This window comes from Thunnus thynnus, chromosome 5 (genome assembly GCF_963924715.1).
Source record: "Thunnus thynnus chromosome 5, fThuThy2.1, whole genome shotgun sequence".
In the NCBI taxonomy this organism is placed as follows: Eukaryota; Metazoa; Chordata; class Actinopteri; order Scombriformes; family Scombridae; genus Thunnus; species Thunnus thynnus.
The window spans coordinates 33,065,904-33,086,294 of record NC_089521.1 but is presented as its reverse complement, the minus strand read 5'-3'; the positions used below and the strand labels follow the sequence as shown (position 1 = coordinate 33,086,294).

The following is a 20,391-nucleotide window of genomic DNA, read 5'->3' as shown; positions in this document are numbered from 1 at the left end:
CGTCCCTGCAGCTGGCTGGTGGCTACAGCCTGACTATGGGAGGATGAGAAAATCAGTTTAAATCCATTCACTATAAGCCTGTTTTACCAATGCTTTGTGATTATTATTTTTAATGGCACAGGATGTTTTTTTTATACAAATTGAAATGATAATAGTCCAGAATTGTGTGAAAATGCACAATTTTTAGCCAAATAACATAAAATTTCCTTGAGGGAGGACCCCCCCGAACCCCTGTGGGCCTTTGAACAGGGTGATTTTATTCGAGCTCTCTGCCACAGCGCTGCAGGTCCAGTTATTTAATCAACTGGATAACATCATAAAACAACATCAATCATATCATATCAGCAAAATGGTGCAGAACAAGAAAAATGCTGCCACTATTCTATTGAATATCTTAGCAATAGATGCATATCCTTCTGCTTTTTTCCAGTAGCCTCAGACTTTTTCCTCAGTACGCTGCTCTTGTTTTCCATTGGAACAATTGCTTTCTGATTGGCTGCTGTTTCTCACTGTTGCATTTGTTCAACACTCATAAATATAATTTCTATTCACATGGCTTTTTGGCTCCTCGCATGGGAAACTAATGATAATGATTTTACAACTGTCCAGTTAAATCAAATCTGTTGTTTGGCATCCAATGACATGCTTTTTTAATGATATGGGACCTGAATTATGAATAGGGGGGCACTGAAAAACGTGAAAGGCCCTCTCTAGAGCCAGTGTTTGGTTTGTCCACTCTGGGCTACTGTAGAAAGATGGTGGTGCAAAAGTAAAGTAATGAAAATACAGTGATTCTTATTCTAAGGTGATTAAACACTAATTAAAATATACTCATGAATATTATATTCCATTTCTTCCAATATTCCTGCCAGTAGATCCCCCCATGTTTTACACACTTGTCCTTTAAAATTTATAACAAGCTAATTACATTTTTTTTTTTAATGAAAAAAACAAATCAGACACATTTTATTATAAAGCAGAGTATTTTTTATGTCTTAAAACATATCTGGAGGGGATCTTTAAAGAATGAGCTTATGGAAATATCAGAGAGCAAAGTCAGGGAGAGGCTACATTATCAGTGTGTTGGCTTTACATCTGAGTCTTGCAACCAAGATTACATCATTCCAGTGTGTTGTCTACATGTTGGCCATGAGTCATTCACCATAAATCAGCCAGTCTGACACAGCAGCAATAAAACAGTTACCCAGGAAGCCTCCAGATGTCATTTGCTGCTCACCTCCGTCATCTTGCAGTGAATTATGCTTCTATTTCAAGGATAAGATTAATCAGTCATGTTATGTGTCAGAGCAGAGGAGAGTGAATAATACCCACAGAGAGGGGGAAGGACTGTAACTGTCAGAGAGAAACAGGAAGTTATGAGCTGAGGGAGGAGCTGAAAGCAAAAGAGGCCAGTTTCATTTTGTCCTAGCGCGCATAAAACCTGTATACCTGGGTCGAGACGGACAGCTTTCACTGACTTCCACTTTCAGGTAAATAATCTTTTTGTTTTTCCATCATCTCTAAACTAAACTCCTCAGCTTACGGCTCTTCTTGAGTCCTCTTGTTGATTCTGTGAGCAGGTTAGTGTGCTGCAGAGTCAGCATGTAGATCAGTAGTGCAGGGAGTCATTTCTCTACATGTTACAACAAGTTTCATCTTACAACCGATTTGCGGTTTAGTGGAAGAGAAACATTTCACACAGTGTTCACACAGTCCACAGAAGTTTGATCTGTCACCAGATAAACCTGGTGAAAACTGACACACAGACAAAGGCGAGTTATTTCCTCCTGGGCAAAGAGGGAGAAATAATTACCTCAGTCATGCTTGGTACCTGCTCGTATGAGTGAATGGACACAGACAAAGGAACAAACTGTGCAGATTAAACAAAGACAAGTATTTCTCCTCCCAATATATAATAATGCTAAACTTTATTGATGCAGCAAAACAGATATAATGTGTTTTACATGGGGAAATCAGAATAAAACACTCTAATGAAATAAAATCAGGCCACTAAAAGTACAGAGAATGAGATACAGATACAGATATTAGTAAAGATAAGAGACAGATAGAGATAAAACATATTAGAACTAAAGTAAAACAAAAAACAAGAGGCTTTATTTTTAAGATAAGTATAGAGAAGTGATTTAAAAGATGTCACTGATGAGGAAATAAAGATTTTCTATAAGTCTGAAATCAATCTTACATACTGTGGCTTTAAGTAGAAATGCTGAAAAGTTATTATAGATTTGGGTTTTGTAGAATACTGCATTTTATTTCAAACATTTTTATTGAGCAGTTTGCTCCAGGATATTTATTACTATTTATCAGGGGGAAATGTTCATTAATCAAAACAAATCAAAACTTCACTGTTAAAGGACAGGTTCACCATTTTTTCAAGTGTGTCTTAAAACAACAGTCAGGTGTCCATAGCAACAGTGAAAGAGGTTTTCCTCACTGTAATCATTCCTCCTGTTCATACTGGATATTAAAAGTTCCCCTTCAAATGTGCTTTCAGTGTAAGTGATGGAGGCCAAAATCCACAGTGTGTCCACACAGTCCTTTAAAAGTCTCTGTGAAGCTTATATGAGGCTTCAGCAGTCTGAGTTAGTCATATCAAGTGGATATCTGACACATTTACAGTCTTTTTAGCATCAAATGTCCTCTTTCCTCAGACAGCGTTTCCCTGTTAAGCTGCAGTGGAAAACCACTGGCCTGCTTTTCGCGTAAAATAAGGAGGCCATCAGCCATTCAAGGATCTAATAATATAACAGCCACTTCCTGTTTTGTAGCTCCATGAACGTACACAACTGCATCATCTGCATTTTGCGTTTGAACTTCAGGACAATTTAGAAGCTCGTCATTTATACAGACATTTTATAAAGAGACCTTGGGTCAAGTTGTACTACAGACTGACATTCAGTCAGTAAGTGGAAAACAAAGGAACAGTAACATCAACATAAATAAAAAATAACAAAAATGTACAAATACAGCCCAATTTTCCAGTATGTATTTCACTCATACCTGTATTTACTATACTGTGGAATAAGACTAATATTAATACTAATAGGGTGTAAAATGATGCTAGGGGTTTTCTAATTCTTTTAAAGCATTTTAGTATCAGCTTTATTATCCAAGTATGTTTATTTCAATTAAGTTTTGTTCTTGGCAGTAACAAATCTGCAAAACTTTTCATATTCAACATATTAAGAATGAACTCAAATACAAAATCAAATTATGAACAATTTGTGTAGTTTTTATCTGCTTATAAAGTCCGACTCATCTGAAAAAGTTTCACTTCCTGCTGCAGAGGGATTTTGTTTGTGTGGATCAAACAGCAAAACTGTTTTTACTGTTTTTAAGGAAGCAGTTAGGTTGGATTTGAGACTGACATCCTCGGGGTGACGAGCTGTGATACTTTACACCGTCATCATGAATTATTGATGGACTGTCTCCTCGCTCACCTGAGAGCCGAGCTCAGCGTTACAGGCCTCCCTGATTGGATTTGGAGAGTAGTCCCGTGGGAAATTTTACTCCACTCAACATTTCACCTCATTTTTTATCTGCTCAGTTCACCTGAGTGCCCTTAAAGTCACTTTGATTAAATTCATGTCAGCCCGGTTCAATACAGAGCCAGTTGCTGATAATTATAGTGAGCCTGTTATGTTGTTTAAAAGGGTTGTTATACAACTTTCTATTGAACAGGTTTGTGGATAATCCAGAGTAACTGGGACTGTGTGAGAGAAAGTCTCAGGAAATGAGTCTCTATAGCCTTTAACTCTATAGCCGCAGACCTCAGAGATGAGGCATTAATTGTTTTTCAGTATATTTATTAAATGTTGTCATCACCATTCAGAGATATTGATGGGATAATACCACAAAGGTTAAGTTATATTGTGTGTTTCGATGAAGTTCCTGATCATGTCACAGTGGCTGCCCAGGTCTTTATTACAGTCTTTCTCTCCATATATAACAAACCAATGACTCATTACACAGCAAGATGGTTTGTGCTCTTTCCAGTTCATCAAACTTATGTTTGTGGTTGAGAGACATCCAAACGTTAAAGACAATTCCTAGGAATTACATTTTCTGGCCCAGCAGACATACGACAGGATGAACCGGTAATTGGCACATAAGATTTGATACATAAATGAAACTCGGACCAAAAAGTTTTCACTTCTGGACATTTCTACAAAAGTTGTAACAAAGAACCTCTGATCCCACAACCATGCCGACATTGGGGCATCAGACATAATTTGGATAATTGTCCTTGATTTGAAAGTATAATGGGAGTAACATAAGCTCTGCACAGAGTTTTATTCTGAATTATCTTATGTCTTACACATTTAGAGGATTTGAATGCTGATTTCCATATGTTTTCCTACTCTGTGCTTGTTAACGATACATTCAAATCCTGCTCTCATGCAACTGGATGAAAGCAAATAAAATGAAAACCATCTTCATGGTTTGATTACGCAAACCAACAAAATACACCTGCAGGTACCAACACTTTTAGAGGCATATTTTTCCACTTGGGACAGAGCCAGGCAGCTGTTTCCCCCTGCTGTCAGTCTTAATATTAAACTTGAACAATCTCTCAGACAAAAAAATGCCAATTTAACTTAGTTCAATTTAATTCAGTTTGGTTCAGATTATTTGAGTTGACTGGGGCTCGTTTAAACTCGAATTATTTTGCATTCAGCTTTGTTTTATAATTTCTTTGTGTCCTCTCTGTCTCTCCAGCTGGTCATGGACTTCATAGATCCCATCCTGTCCATTGCATCACAGATCTACACCCTGGTTGACAATGTTAAGGCCAATAAGAAGCGCTGCCGCCGTGTCGCCCAGCGAGTCAAAGCCCTGGACGAGCTGGTGAGGTCCATCAAAAAGAGAGAGATGGTCCATATCTATGTTGTAGAAAAGGCTCTAAAGGAACTCGCCATCACTCTGGAATCAGCACAGGAGCTCATCAAGAAATACACCTTGGCCAACTGGATGGAGCGCATCCTGAACTCCAGCAGCCATGGAGACGAGTTCAGCACTGTGAACGAACGCCTCAACGACGCCTTCCAGGTTCTGTCTGGAGCTCTGCAGGTGGAGCAGGGGAACATGCTGCACCAGGTGTTTGAATTGGCCTCCAGAGAGAAAGAAGACGAGGTGGACGGGAGGACGGACGATGCAGAGCTGAAGAAATGTGAGGGAAACTGGTTTTGGCTTTGCCTTTGTAGAGTAGGTTGAGCAAAAGTCAGATGGTCCATATGAGCCTAAATTAGATTTTTTTAGTTTTGATCTTAAAGGACAGGTTCACAATTTTTCAAGTGTGTCTTAAAACAACAGTCTGTGAGTGATGGAGGCTGAAATCCAGTGTGTACACACAGTCATTTAAAAGTTGATGTAAAGCTTCTATTCAGCTTCAGCAGTCTGAGTTAGTCATATCAAGTGGATATCTGACACATTTACAGTCTTTTTAGCATCAAATTCCCTCTTTGTGTTTCCTCAGACAGTGTTTCCCTGTTGAGCTGCAGGTGGAAGTATAGTAACAAAAAGAGGGACTTTGGCACTAAAAAGACTGTAACATTGAAAGATATCTACTTGATTTGACTCATTTGGACGTTGAAGCTTCATATTAGCTTCAGATAAACTTTTAAATACATTTTTTGCACAGAAGGAGGACTGTGAATTTTGTCCCCCATCACTTCCATTGTAAGGTCATTATGAAGGGATCTTCTAATGGTCATTATGAACAGGAGGAATGATTACAGCAAGAAAAACATGTTTCACTGTTCATTTGAGCTCCTGACTGTTGTTTAAAGGCAGACTTGAAAAACTGTGAACCCGTCCTTTAAAAACTGAGCATTTCAAATTAGGACTGCAACTAATGTAATGAATTATTTTCATTATTGATTAATCTGTCATTTATTTTCTCAATCAATTGATTAGTCATTTGGTCTATCAAATGTTAGAAAATGGTGAAAAATGTCGATCACATGCAACCTCAAATGTCTTGTTTTGTCCACAACCCGAGGATATTCAGTGGACTGTCACTAAAGAAACCAGAAAAGCTGGAATCAGAGATATATTGCTTTTTTTTTTTAATGACTCAGAACGATAAATTGATTATGCAAATAGTTGGTAATTAATTTTTTGTTAATCTACTAATCCATTAATGAATCGTTACTCTAAAAAGCATTTAACAAATCATAGTCTGTGTCTGACTGTAACCAAACCTGACTAAGATAAAGATATGAGTTCAGTGTTTACTAAATTGATGTTCCTTTGTAAGATCTTGTGGGAAAGCAGAGTAGAGAGGTTGGACTGGATTCAAAGTCTGGTTGTCTTTGTATAATCAGTGTTTGTCTGTTCCTCAGTGCTCCTGGACCACATGAAGGAGCAGAGGGAGAAAACAGACGCCATGCTGAAAGAGTTCAACATGGTCAAAGTCAATGTGGAAAAATTCATGGAGATGTGTGAGTACATTAAATCTCTTAAAGGGGTCATATTCTGCAAATTTCCAGGTCTGTATTTATATTCTGGGGCTCAGTTAAAAACTCCTTATTTATCTTATACCGGCTCTTTATGCAGCCCCTCAGTTCAGCCTCTGTCTGAAACAGGCAGTTTTGGAGGATACATCAATCAATCATGAAACAAACTATAGTAGCAGGATTTCACTACTTTTTCTCGTTCTTTACTAGAAATGTCAACTTCTCAAATACATGTCTCTGGTTCCTCATTTGATGCTCCAAAACTGAAACAAGGTTGCAGTAGGGGCGTCAAGGCAGTCTGACACATTTCATAATGCTTTTGGTGCGTATTCAGCCATTTGAAACAATAGATATACTTCAAAACGCACATCAGACTCTTTCAGAGTACTTGAGCCTTTAACTGCAACAGCAGATTTAACATCATTTCTTTTTTTCCCCTTCTTTTTTTATGAATGAATAATAGGAATAGAACCAATACATTACCATTTTTTAAGAAATAAGGAAACATCAAATAATTTTATTGAATTTAGTAATAAAAATACATAAATTCTTAAATTGATTTTCTCTCATATTAGAGATAATAGAAGCCATGAAATTAGTTGTAGAAGCAGCAAAAGTGGAATAGAAGCTGTAGCATTAGTCAGAGTAGTATTAGTATTTCTAATTATTATTATTTATCTGTAAATAAATTATGATGAATGAGTGAATGAATGAATGAATGAATTTCTTTCCCTCCTCAAGCTTCAGCTGCTGATTGCAGACAAAGTGAGTCAGTTTGATTTTTTTTTTTTTTTTTTTTTTAGTTTATTTGTCAGGGACGATGCAAAAAAACATTGTAACAGGTTTAAATAAATAAGTTTAAATAACATGAAACAGATGTATTGCATATAGGATTTGTAGCCAAGGCTAATTTGTGACCCCTGTCCCTGGTTAGGGTTTTCCACTTAAAATAGTCATAACATATCACTACCAGAAATACATTAATTAAATAAAGCTCATAATAAATAGTGACATTCTCAGTAACAACAGTATTTACATCACATAACAATCAGTTTACATGTGTTGCATATGTGTGCACATGTGTATGTTCCCTAATTCATGGCAATGATGTATTTATGTGCATAATATTTAGCGGTGTATGTGTCCGTGTACATACATGCATAATCTGTATCAGTGCATGTATGTTTATCTGTATGTATCTGTTCGTCTATCTATGTGTACATGTCCATGTGCATGTACACATGGATTGCAGGTTTGGTTTTGTTTCAGCCAGTGTTTCACCTTTTCATTAAATGTTTTCAGATCAGTTTGTATTTTCATTTCTGTTGGTAGGGCAATCCAAAGATGTATCCCTTTCACTGAAAAAGATGACTGAAAGCAGTTTTGCACTGTGCTACCCTGCAGTTACCATTGCTCATCCCCTTGTGATTATTCTATTGGTGTATATTTTTGTCACATTTGGACAAAGTATAGCTGGGTCAAGATTATTCAAACATTTAAAAATCAGTTTGATAAAAGAAAACTTGATAAAACTGTCATAACTAAGCAACTTGTACTTTTGTAGAATTATACAGTGGTGTCATTTCATTTGTTTTTGATCCATTATTTTCAGTGCTTGTTTGTATAATGATTTAACGGGTTTAACAGTTGACTGTGAGGCCTGGCTCCATACAGTAACACAATAAGATAAATGTGGAAATATCATGGCATGCATAAACAGTTGAGCTGCCTTACGGGGTATGTAATATCTTATCATTCTAAAACAGTTCAGATTTTCTTGACTGTCTTAGCTTTTTAACATGTTTATCAAATTTGAGTTGGGAATCCAAAATAACACCTGAAATTTTAAAGTCACTGACTTCCTTTATTTCCTCTTGATCTATTTTGATTATAATCTTGTCTTTTGCTTTCCTTCTCATGGAGAAACACATTGACACAGTCTTTTTAAGATTCAGCGTTAGATGATTGTTTTTGAGCCATTGGGAAATACCCTCCATTTAATTTGTTAATATCTCTGCTGCAACAGAAGGGGTTTTAGCTGATACATAAATGATTGTGTCATCGGCATATTTGTGGATGTGTGGCAATATAAAATAAAACTATTAAAGTCTTAAAACTAGATTTTGAGACAGAATCCCTCTTCCAGACCACAAGATGGAAGACGGAGGACCTGTAATAGCTGATGTTACAGCTATCCAGTGGTGCAAATTTCTAACAAATTTGCATTTACTCTGATTATGGTTAATGGACTGTACTTGTATAGCACCTTTCTAGTCTTCCAACCACTCAAAGCGCTTTTACACTACAAATCACATTCACCCATTCACCCATATTTATACGCTGAATGGGTACAGGGGCTACCATGCAAGATCCCAACCTGCCCATCAGAGGAAACTAACCATTCACACACATTCACAGCCATCAGGAGCAATTTGGGGTTTAGTATCTTGCCCAAGGACACATCGGCATGTGGACTGGGGGAGCCGGGAATCGAACCTCCAATCTTCCGATTAGTGGACAACCCGCTCTACCTCCTGAGCCATATGATACAGAGACAATGTGGGGCTTTTGGGGCAGTTGCCCACTTTGCCTGCTTGATAATCCAGCCTTTCTTATAACTTTATGTTTTTTTACAGTGAATAAGCCCAGCCCCAATGATGAGGTCATCCGTATGATCAAAATGGACGAGCTGAAGTACGAGTACCCCAAACAACCCTTCATGAAAACATCAAACTCAGAGGTTTACAGAGGACAGTACCGTGGATTCACAGTGGCCATCAAGCGATACAACGACCCTGTGAACACCTCCCCAAGGTAGAGAATAATACCAGTGTGGCTTTATTTTTAATTCTATTTAATTTACACCAGTATTTCAGCTGACAACTCTGCCTCCTTTAGAGCTGAAAGCTCCAACTATCTCTTCTTCTGCAATGTGTCAGTGGTGGAATGTAACCAAGTACATTTACTCAAATACTGTACAATTTTGAGAGACTTGTACTTTATTTGGGCGTTTCTTTCTTTCTATTTACTCCACTACATTTATCTCACAGTTGAAGTTGCTTTCCAGATCAATATTTTATAAGTAAATTACATGATGTGTTGTTATAGAGGCAATAACAGTAGCTGCATTAAAATGCAATTAACATGTATACGTCAGTGAATATTAATATTCCAATGATGTATACCGTTATATATGATAAATATAACACTCTAAATGGGGTTGAACAATTTTACTTTTAATACTTCAAGTACATTTTGCTGCCAATACTTCTGTACTTTTACTTCATTTTAAATGCAGGACTTTTACTTGTAATGGAGTATTTTTTCATTGTGGTATTTCTAATTAAAAGATCTCAGCACTTCTTTAACCACTGGCAGGGTTGTACCTATCGGTGTTCCAAAAATCCATTAAAAGACAAACTTCTCTATTGAATAACACAATCAAATGCAGAATTAAAACAATTACTGGACTATTTACCCTGTTTACGGTTAGACTGCGTCTACATTAAGCCGCTAAATTCTAAAATGCTGTTTTCAAGCATGAACGACCTACGTCCAAAGCAGGAGTTTCAGTTTGTTTTCAGTTTGTTTCTGCAAATACTTCCATCGACATTAAAATGCCAAAACTGGTAGTTCTTCTCCTACTGAGCATGTGCAGAGGATAGACAGGGAAGTCAGCCACAGAAAACCAGTGAAGAAGAAACAGTATACTATTTCTGTTTCTCTGGTGGCTTCCTGACATTTAGTTTATTGCGAGCAGATTACAACAGTTTGAGCAGAGAAATGTGGTAGATAGCTATGTTTAACTCTAAACAAGCTGTCAAAGCAGACAATAAAGAGACCAACACTCGCATGAAGCCGTCCACCATTGTTGTTATTGTTTACTCAAATACTGTACAATTTTTCCCTGTGAACACTACAACGTCAAGCCGGTGTTTTCAAATTCACACACTCTTGAGGCCATCTTGGAAATAGACATGTCCACACTAAGCCATCTTAATTCGTAAATGTATCGACTTTTCTCTGTTTTGGCCCTCCATCCACAGTTTTTCTTCTCTGAAAACGGAGCTTTTCCAAAATGGCCTCCGGAGTGTGTAAATGTGAAATCGCCGGCCTGGCATTGTAGTGTGTATGGGAAAAATGGAGCTTTGTAGAAGCTCTGTCATATTGATGACAAAACAGATGGTGGCAGTGGCGCAGCATTTCATTGGAAGAGGAAGAAGAAACACGGCAATACCTAACACAGTAGGAGCAGAACGAGCTGAAACTCTTGAATTTATTTGGCTTAATGTAGATGTGGCCACTCATGTGTCCCAGATACTGTAACTCAAAAAACTTACTCCATCTAAGATGCAGCTCTGATTTTGAGATACATTGTGAACCCAATTTGCTTAAATCTATAATCTATAGCATTTGACCATGAGGAAATTAAAAGTGTACAAATGTGGTATTTGAATATTAGCTGAGTAAGAGATGTAAAATGACAACGAGTCAAATAGACATTCATTCCTTCCAACCAATTGTTACACACCGTCATCACTTTGAGCTCAGACTTTTTTATTCAAGGATGTGACTCACTGTATTTGCCACATATCAACAAAAACATTTTCTCCATGTTTAGGGAGGTGCAGACATTTTTCAAGAAGGAAGTTGAAACCATGAGGCGCTTTGAGTCACCCAACATCCTGCGAATGTTTGGCATCTGTGTCCAGGATGAAGATGGTGAGTAGACCACAGCATCACAGAATATCAGATGCATCACAAGCTGGCTGTGATGTTACTCAACCTGTTGTATCTTTGTCACTGTCACATTACTGGACATAAATGATTTGGGTGGCAATTTTACAGAAATAAGACTTTGACTATGGCTTGGATCTAACTTATAGTCAGTCTTCAGATAGACGTCTAAATTCATCTGTTGCGTTCTTGACTATCTTAACCCTTAAATACTGTTCATATTCTAACAGTGTCCCCTCATAATTAGTTTCTATTCCCATTTTCTGAAAAACAAATCTAGTTTTCATTCATAATTAATACTATTAAGACTATTAATCCTCAGTTAAGTTGCAGAGGGCAGAGAGTGTATTTCATTATGGAGCGAAAACATTACAATCACACTATATTATGGTCCTATGTTATATAAAACAGGAGAAAATAACAGCCTTTATGATTTCAATGTATGTTATATAATGTAAGAGAATGCTTTTGATTTTTTTAATAAATAAGAACCACTCTCTATGTACTGAAATGCATTTCAGCTGCACAAAAATGAAAAAAGTTGAGATATTTTTGTATATTTTGGGTCACTTTAGGAAAAGTCATAAAATGTAATGCTAAAAGAAAGGTGTTTGGGGTGTTTTTATTGCTCTCAAATGTAAAAATGGGTCAAAGTTGACCTGAACAGTTAAGTTAACTTGAATTCTGGGTAAATTAAGCCTTGTTTTAAACTAAAAACCATGGCTGACTGAGTAATTGTGTCAAACTGCTCAGCTACCTTCACTCCAGCAGAAAACCTCTATCCAAACACTACAGAGCAGTTTGTGAAACCGCCCCTGACACCTCTCTCCAACCTGGTGGTCCTAATTAATGTTGTACAATAAAAGCAGTAATGTATTATTGTATTAAAATGATAAATTACAATAATATGACATGTATTTGTGGCTACCTGAAGGACCCAGCCCTCAGTTCCTCATCATCACCGAGTACTGTGAGAAGGGAAGTCTGCGACAGGTTCTGGACTCAAACTGCAAACTGTCCTGGACCAGGAAAGCTCGAATGTGTCTGGACGCAGCACAAGGACTCTACCGGTCAGATTACAACTAATAATTCTTTGTCTAATTTATTGACAAATTTCAATTATGTGCAAAAAATGATAAAACACAGAAAGAAGGAGAGATAAACGCTTATTTGTGCAGGCGAGATTAAAAAACACCATCTTATCTGTAACATTTTCAGAGGCAGGAGGTTATGTTTTTAGAAAATCATACAAATATGCAAATGCATACACAAATAATAATACATATTGCTATAAAGGTCTATATATCAAGGTTCAAATAATTTCATCTGGTTTTGTTTTGCTTTTTAAATTTGAATAGTTTCTAAATTTGTCCAAAAGTCAAAATTCATGAAAATACCAAATTTTGTAAGATTTCTGGGTTTCTTTTTAATGTTATAATAATGAATTATGATATAATAATAATGTTATAATAAGCTTTATCAAGCATCAAATAACTTGAAAGAGCAGTCTTCATCTGCTGTGAAGGAGTTGGCAATAGCAATGCATTTCCTAACTTCCAATAGTGCAAGATCAATATATATTTTGTTATGTGAACTCCACCTGTCATGTCTACTAGTACCTAATTAAACAAAGTCTAGGATGTAGAGATATATATTATACTTCATGCACAGAAGAGATTTCCAAAATGCGGTAAACAGATCACATGACCACAACATAAATCCACCTATGACTCAGGAGTTATGAGCCAAAACATTCATGATTGATTGATTTACAAATAGCCACATAGTGGTGCTATCCAAAAACATATAGTTTGTTCCTATATTTCTACCAAATATCACTGTTCACAAGTTTTTGAGATGTTACACTAACTAACAAGACAAATAGACAAACAGCACTGAAAACTGTAAGTGTCATATTAAACTAATTTATTATAATATAATACATATAATTTAATAATATAATACATTTGGCCACTAGGGGGCAGAACAACTATCATATGGTTACCTTATAAATTTTGCAGCTTGCAAGACCAAACAACAACATGATCATCCCAATGAACTTTTATTTGTATCCATGTGATGAATGTAACATGGCTTTCACACCAAATGTGTAAGTGTGACAGTATATAAAGATGGATGTAGTGAGTTGTCAATCAACCCCCGCACAGCAGACATCAAAGCTACAAATCTTATTAGGGGATCAATTATTTACAAAATGACCACCAGCACACTTATTAGAGGGCCTGAATTTAGAGATTGAGACCATAATGACTTGTTGAAATCAATGATTGACTTAGTATTTGTAGAGAGAAGTTGAGGCTTTTTGAATGGGAGTCAGTTGGAGCAGCTAGTGGCTGTCGGTGGTACTTTAAGTTACTTCAGCCTCAAGCTGCAGTAGCTGCCACTTGGTGACATTGCACAGAGAAAGGACATTATTTCTAATAAACACGGAGGCTGCTCTCTCTCAGGCAGCACCATGTAGATTTTCCTCCAGGTTTCGCAGACAAAGTTCTACTGAATCAAACTTTGACCCCAAATAACCTGACGTCCATAACTTGTGGCCAATGGGACTCTGATGGCACTGACAGGAAACTGAGGTTATGACAGCGACGATTTTACTGCAGAGATAAATGGAGGACAAATTATCTTTGTCCAGTCCCACCAGGAACTGCATAAAAACATGGCAGAAAATATCAGAGGATGGTGAAATGAATATTGTGATTGTCCACAGTTTCCCCGTTCGCTGTCTTTGTACATTTATGTGCTGCTCTTCATTCTCCACACTACCTCCTGCAAACTATCAGCTCCTGAAGCCACCATAAGTCCAATATTCACTCTCCTTTTAGCTTTTGTTTGATCTCCACCAAATCCTGATAAAAATATCTGGCTCTTTAGCTTCTAGATGTTCCACTTTATTCACCAGTTAGTTTCTAACTTTGTCTGTCTGCAGTTTGGTCAGGTGGGCAGGTGGGTTTTTTAACAGAAAACAGCTGCTGTTGCTGGAACCATACAGTAAAGGTGCTGTAAAAACAAAACTAGTAGTTGAAAGATGCTCTGTGGTTCAGACAAGCAGTCGTTTCTGTTTCAGTGTTAGTAAAAAGAAATATTGATTACTCCAGCTTCAAATTAAATTCAATGTTCATGATTTCTTGTTTATAATAAAAAGTTCTAATGATTATCACTGTTGTGTCTTAGACTGCACCAGACAGAAGAGAAATGTAAGGTTCATGGATGCATCAACAGCAGCAAGTTCCTGGTGGCTGAAGGCTACAGAGTCAAGGTACTGCAGCCAGTGCATGCTGGGATTGCTTCTGGCCCATTGGTTGGTGAAAACAAATGAAGTCTTGATGTTGTTGTTTGTGGTTTTTGGTACAGTTGGGAGGTTTTGAGCTGGCGAAAACTGAGACGTCACTAAGAAAGATGACGAAGGACAAACACATCAGGTCGCTGTGCTACTCCTCTCCTCAGATGCTCAACAACATCAACCACATCTACAGCAAGGAGTGTGAGATGTACAGGTCAGACAACCAGGAATTACATCCGCAGAGATGTTAAACTATGTTAAGTTGTTGCTGACAGATTTATGAGTGCTTTACTAATGCTTTATAGATCAGATGTAAGCCGTTAATAAGTGCAAATTTAGGTTAGCCAGGATGTGAAGAATCCTTTTATCATTTCCATCTGGTCAGAATTCATCATCAATGTTGGTAATTCATTCATAAATGTTGTAATAAACCAGCAAGTCTCCAGTTATATAAATTAATAAGTCACTAGTGCAGTGCCTGTTCAAAATGTGCCTTTTCGGACCGATTGCTTTGCCTCCAGCCATGACTTCAATACATAGAAAATTTAATATAGTTGATGTGAGGTGTGAATGAGTATATACACATACGACATGAAAGAAACTAACAGTATATTATACACAGATGATATAAATAACAAGTACTCTAATAGTATATAAATTTTCTTTTCTCATTTCAAGCAGCCTAAAATAAAGTGGATCGATCACATTCAGATTTTAGTGGGTATGTTTCTCCAAAGATTTGTGCTTTGTCTGTAGTGGCACTTCATGGTTTCGGAACATATGAGACAAACTGGTTTTGAACTGCCCATGGAAAGTGTTTGCGCCGTTTTACATGTGTAACTACAGTCATTGTGTATCGGGCTCTGAGCGCTTCCAAAATACAGGTGACCTACGCACAACAATGTACCTGAACGCCTCCTTGAAGGCTCTGTTTTCACTGTATACTTTTCTCTTTTTAGAGCACTTTTCTCTGAGCACTTTTCTCTGACTTATGTCACGCCTCGTCTCTGGTCTCTCCCTGACTCCTTGACTATCGTGTGTCCAAATTGCATCAAATTTGACACGGTACCCCCTTTGGCTCCCAGCCATACACCCGTAAAATCTAGAGTCGATCAGATGAACAGTTCAAGATATACACGAAGGACAAACAGACATACAGACAGTGATTCCTTCCTTTAGTAGAGATTAATAAAGGCTCATGACTTTCTCATTTTCTAATGAGCAGATATTCATGGTTCCCAGAGGATGAATCCTGCTGACTTTTGTGATCTCCTGACTTTCCACTAGCGCCACCAGGAGGTTGACATTTTGTGGTTCAAAGTGAAATATCTTGACAACTGTGTGATCCATTGCCATGACATTTACTGCAGATATTCATGGTCCCTGGATGATTAATTCTAATGACTTTGGTGATCCTCTGACTTTTCAATTAGTGCCATCATCTGGTCAGAATTTAATTTTCTCCAATACTTACATAATACCTGCAAAAGTAATGACATTCCTATCAGGTTCAGATGTACTTTGTGTTTAGCTCATGTCATAGAAATGATAAAAAAAAAAATAAAAAAAAACTCTCTACTTCAAGATGCAAAATTTCTTTTGAAGGACAAGAAAAAGTTTGTACAAAAGATTGCTCCAGACGTTGCTGATTTTATCAGGATATGTGTTCAGAGTACAAAAAATCTAATGACAAAGTTAAAAGAAAAAGAAATTTAAAGTCAAAACACTTAAAGGGCAGGTTCACAATTTTTCCAAGTCTGTCTTAAAACAACAGTCAGGAGCCCAAATGAACATTGAAACATGTTTTTCTTGCTGTAATCATTCCTCCTGTTCATACTGACCATTAGAAGATCCCTTCATAATGCACTTACAATGGAAGTGATGGGCAACAAAATCCACAGTCCTCCCTCTGTGCAAAAATGTATTTCAAAGTTTATCTGAAGCTAATATGAAGCTTCAGCGTCCAAATGAGTCAAATCAAGTAGATATCTTTCAACATTACAGTCTTTTTAGTGCCAGAGTCCCTCTTTTTGTTACTATACTTCCACCTGCAGCTCAACAGGGAAACACTGTCCAAGGAAACACAAAGAGGGAATTTGATTTGATCTGATAATGTTAAAGTCATAAAACACTGAAAAAGGCCACTGCTTTGCTCAATCTGCAGATATCAGCTGATGACTTCCCACTGCTCTCTGGTTCTCTGTCTATGGATGAGATGGACCAATGATTGAGTGAAGATTCTCAAATCAAGCAATAAATCATTTCTCACTATCTTGTAAATGTTGTCTTTCAGCTTTGGGATCGTCCTGTGGGAAGTTGTGACCCGTCAGAGACCTTTTGAAGGTGTGTATGTGCAGAGCGGACATCAACATCCAACCCCAAACCAACACAACTTAATGCTGACCACAGCCACTGCTCTCTGTGAAAAGAGGAAACATTCAACTTTTAACAGCTGCATGTCAAGCCTACAGTAGTTAATCTTCCATCGACCAGTTCCCTGTTAAAACCTCTTTGCAAGATATCTTGGTGTCCTGTTTGACAGCGATTTATAGTTATTAATAGGTCATTAATGAATGTAGAAACAAACAATTTTAGGCATGAAATTTGTTATAATCCCTCCTAGAGCTGCAACAATGAGCTATTTTAATAATCGAATCATTGTTATTTTGCAAAACAGCTTCTCAGATGTGAGGATTTGATGGTTTTCTTTGTCTTTATCTTCCTTCATCAATTTGGGCTGTGGGAATTTGTAAAGGGCATTTTTATCACTACTTTGTGACATTTTATAGACAAAACTATAAATGGATTAAATGAGAATAATATTCTGCAGATTAATTGATAATGAAAATAATTGTTAGTTGCAGCCCTAATCCCTCCTGCACAGCTGCAACACTTGTAAAAGTAAATTTGAGCTTTTTAAAGAATTTAAATATTACACACAATCAGATCTTTAGATATGTTCATTTCTAATAATTTTAGATTTATCGCTCCTGAATAAACTGCTGTATGCTGCATTGTGCTGTATGTTACTATTATGTTATACTGTATTTCTTCCAGGTTGTTCAAGTAAAGAAATCTATCAGAAAGTATGCAATGAGAAATATCAAGAGCCGCTCCCGGACGACTGTCCTGAACCACTGGGATGTCTGATCAATGACTGTCGGACCTATGATAGCTTCCATAGACCATCAGCTGGAGGTAAATTACAATCACTGTCATCATCATACACACGGTCACGTTAAAGGTGCTGTAGCTGCTAGAATGACTTACAATGAGTGGACAGGTTTCAGTGCATGATTTGATACTGTATATAGAGACATTATTTTATTGGATTATAATCAGTGATGGAAGAAGTATTCAGATCCTTTATTTCAGTAAAAGTACAGAAATGTACAAATACTCCATTACAAGCTAGATGTAGTTAAAGTATTGCAGTAAAAGTAGTGGTTTGGTCCCTCTGACTGATATATTATTATATATGACATCATTAGATTATTAATAGTGAAGCATCAGTGTTAGAGCAGCATGTTACTGTTGTAGCTGCTGGAGGTGGAGCTAGTTTACACTACTTTATATACAGTTAGCTAGTTTAGTCCAGTGGTTCCCAACCTAGGGGTCGGGCCCCTCCAAAGGGTCACCAGATAAATCTGAGGGGTCGTGAGATGATTAATGGGAGAGGAAAGAAGAAAAAACAAAGTTCTGATACACAAATCTGTTTTCAGTTTTTGGACTTTTTCTCTAATCTTTGATTAGATCTTTAACAATGTAGTGTAATTTATGAGCTCATAATATGTTATTTTATGTAAAATTTTAATCTGAAAAGTAACTAAAGCTGTCAAATAAATGTAGTGGAGTAGAAAGTACAATATTTCACTCTGAAATGTGGTGGAGTGGAAGTATAAAGTAGCATCAAATAGAGTATTCTCAAGTAAATTACAAGTACCTCAAAATTGTACTTAAATACAATACTTAAGTAAATGTATGTAGTTACTCTCCACCACTGTAATACCCCGTTCTAAAAGATTGTTTACACTGTTAGCAAGCATCTATAATAATAATACTAATACTATGTCTATCTTTCTCTTCTACAGTGCTGGTGGATAAACTGCGCAGCGTGGTGGCACAGATGGAGGAAGAATGAAACATTTCATCCCTCTTCCTCCTCGTCAGCTGTCCTCAGGGATTCTGCTTGTGATCGTTCTCAGAAGAATGTTGTCAAGCCTAAAAACTGGCCTGTAACTAACAAAACTGTGATATAATTTAGAGCTGCAATGATTAGCTGATTTATCAATTAGTCACCAACAATATTTTATAATCGATGAGTAGTTTTGAGTAATTTTTTGAGAAAAAATATCTAAATTCTCTGGTTCCAGCTTCTCAAATGTGAATATTTTCTAGTTTCTTTAGTCCTCTATGACAGTAACTGAATATCTTTGGGCTGTGGACTGTTGGTCAGGACAAAACATGAAGTTTGAAGACGTCACCTTGAGCTTTGGGAAACAGTGATCACCATTCTTCACCATTTTCTGACATTTTATAAACCAAACAAGTAACTGATTAAATGAGACAATTATTAGCAGATTAATCAATAACGACAAGTCACTAAAAGTCATAAGTAATTACCTCAGTTTACGGTGACTCTTGGATAAGCACGCCTTCAAACTACAGCAACCTGTTTCCCAAAATCAACCTTCTTATGGATCTTCTTACAATTATAGTGTGTTGTTTAAAGAGCATCATAACTTAAAATGTTTTTTTTAATGATTGTATATTAAGGACTCCAAACACTTGCAGGATGAACTGGTATTGTGGTGTCATTTTCGGGCTGGTAGTACTACAGTATTTTAGTGTACTTTCCAGAATAACTAGGTAAGTTGTATTCTATAGCACAACAAGTCTTCACTACCTTGTATATCTTCATTTCATACAAGAGCAGTATGTCGCTGTCATGTACAAACTTGTTACTCAGGAGATTTAACACTGGCTCTGTAGACTCTTGTAACTCCATCTCAAACTGAAAAGGGCTCTATCTAGTGGTGGCTGGTTGTAGCAACAAGCAAACTGAAACAAGTCTGTGTTTTATTTTGATTACTGATTCTTTCTGTGATTAAAAGAGGTGACTGATGCAACATGAGTGGTGATGTTTAAATGCTAAAATACACACAAATATCACATATAACAAGGGTGGAACTAACAGTGCTTTAGATTACAGCCAGCATGCTCTGTACTTACCCTGTAACTACACATAACAAAGGGGGAACAATCAACTTAACTCATTCTGTAACTACAGAAGACAATGTGAGAACAATTTATTTCAATTTTACTTGCCTCAAAACAAGAACAAACTAAATTAACTACACAGTTTGCAATCAGAAGACTATATGAACCGTATATATGCGTTCTGATTCATACCTCATGTTTTATCTTTAGCTATATTTATATTAAGTATAGCTGTATAGTTATTTCCTGGGATGAAAGGAGACCTTGCACAGAGCTGAAAAAGGGTAATCTTTCACCTTGAGGAGCCGTAATGCCATATTAAAATACCAGGGAGAAGACTTTCAACATTTTAATGACTTCAGAATTGTCAACAAGTGAGTGACATCTTTGATGGGTGAGTTCTGACCAGCGATGGCGGGTGAAGCCACCAGGCCATAAACGAGCGCCAAGTGATGAAGTTTGCTGGTGAGGTGAACTACAGTCTCCAGAAGCTGACAGCATCCATGACAACACATTGTCCCCTGGACTTTTGTTGCGAAGCAAATGCACAGATGTACCCCTTGGCTATTTAAGTAGCTTATCCCAAAATGAAAAAGGAACACAGTGATTGTTCATAAGGTCATTTTAAAATAAAATCACATTACATTTATT

At 37.0% G+C, this 20,391-nt stretch overlaps 1 protein-coding gene across 1 annotated transcript; it reads left to right on the top strand.

The window, feature by feature from the left end:
- Positions 1-1,374: 1,374 nt before the first annotated feature.
- On the top strand, positions 1,375-18,857 carry LOC137183645 (mixed lineage kinase domain-like protein). The gene is made up of 11 exons (XM_067590839.1): positions 1,375-1,490; positions 4,741-5,191; positions 6,366-6,464; positions 9,116-9,293; positions 11,101-11,201; positions 12,151-12,286; positions 14,412-14,496; positions 14,592-14,734; positions 16,814-16,863; positions 17,578-17,718; positions 18,612-18,857. Exons 2-11 carry the CDS (start codon positions 4,747-4,749, stop codon positions 18,659-18,661), a joined length of 1,428 nt encoding a protein of 475 aa, XP_067446940.1. The 5' UTR covers positions 1,375-1,490; positions 4,741-4,746; the 3' UTR covers positions 18,662-18,857.
- Positions 18,858-20,391: the final 1,534 nt, after the last annotated feature.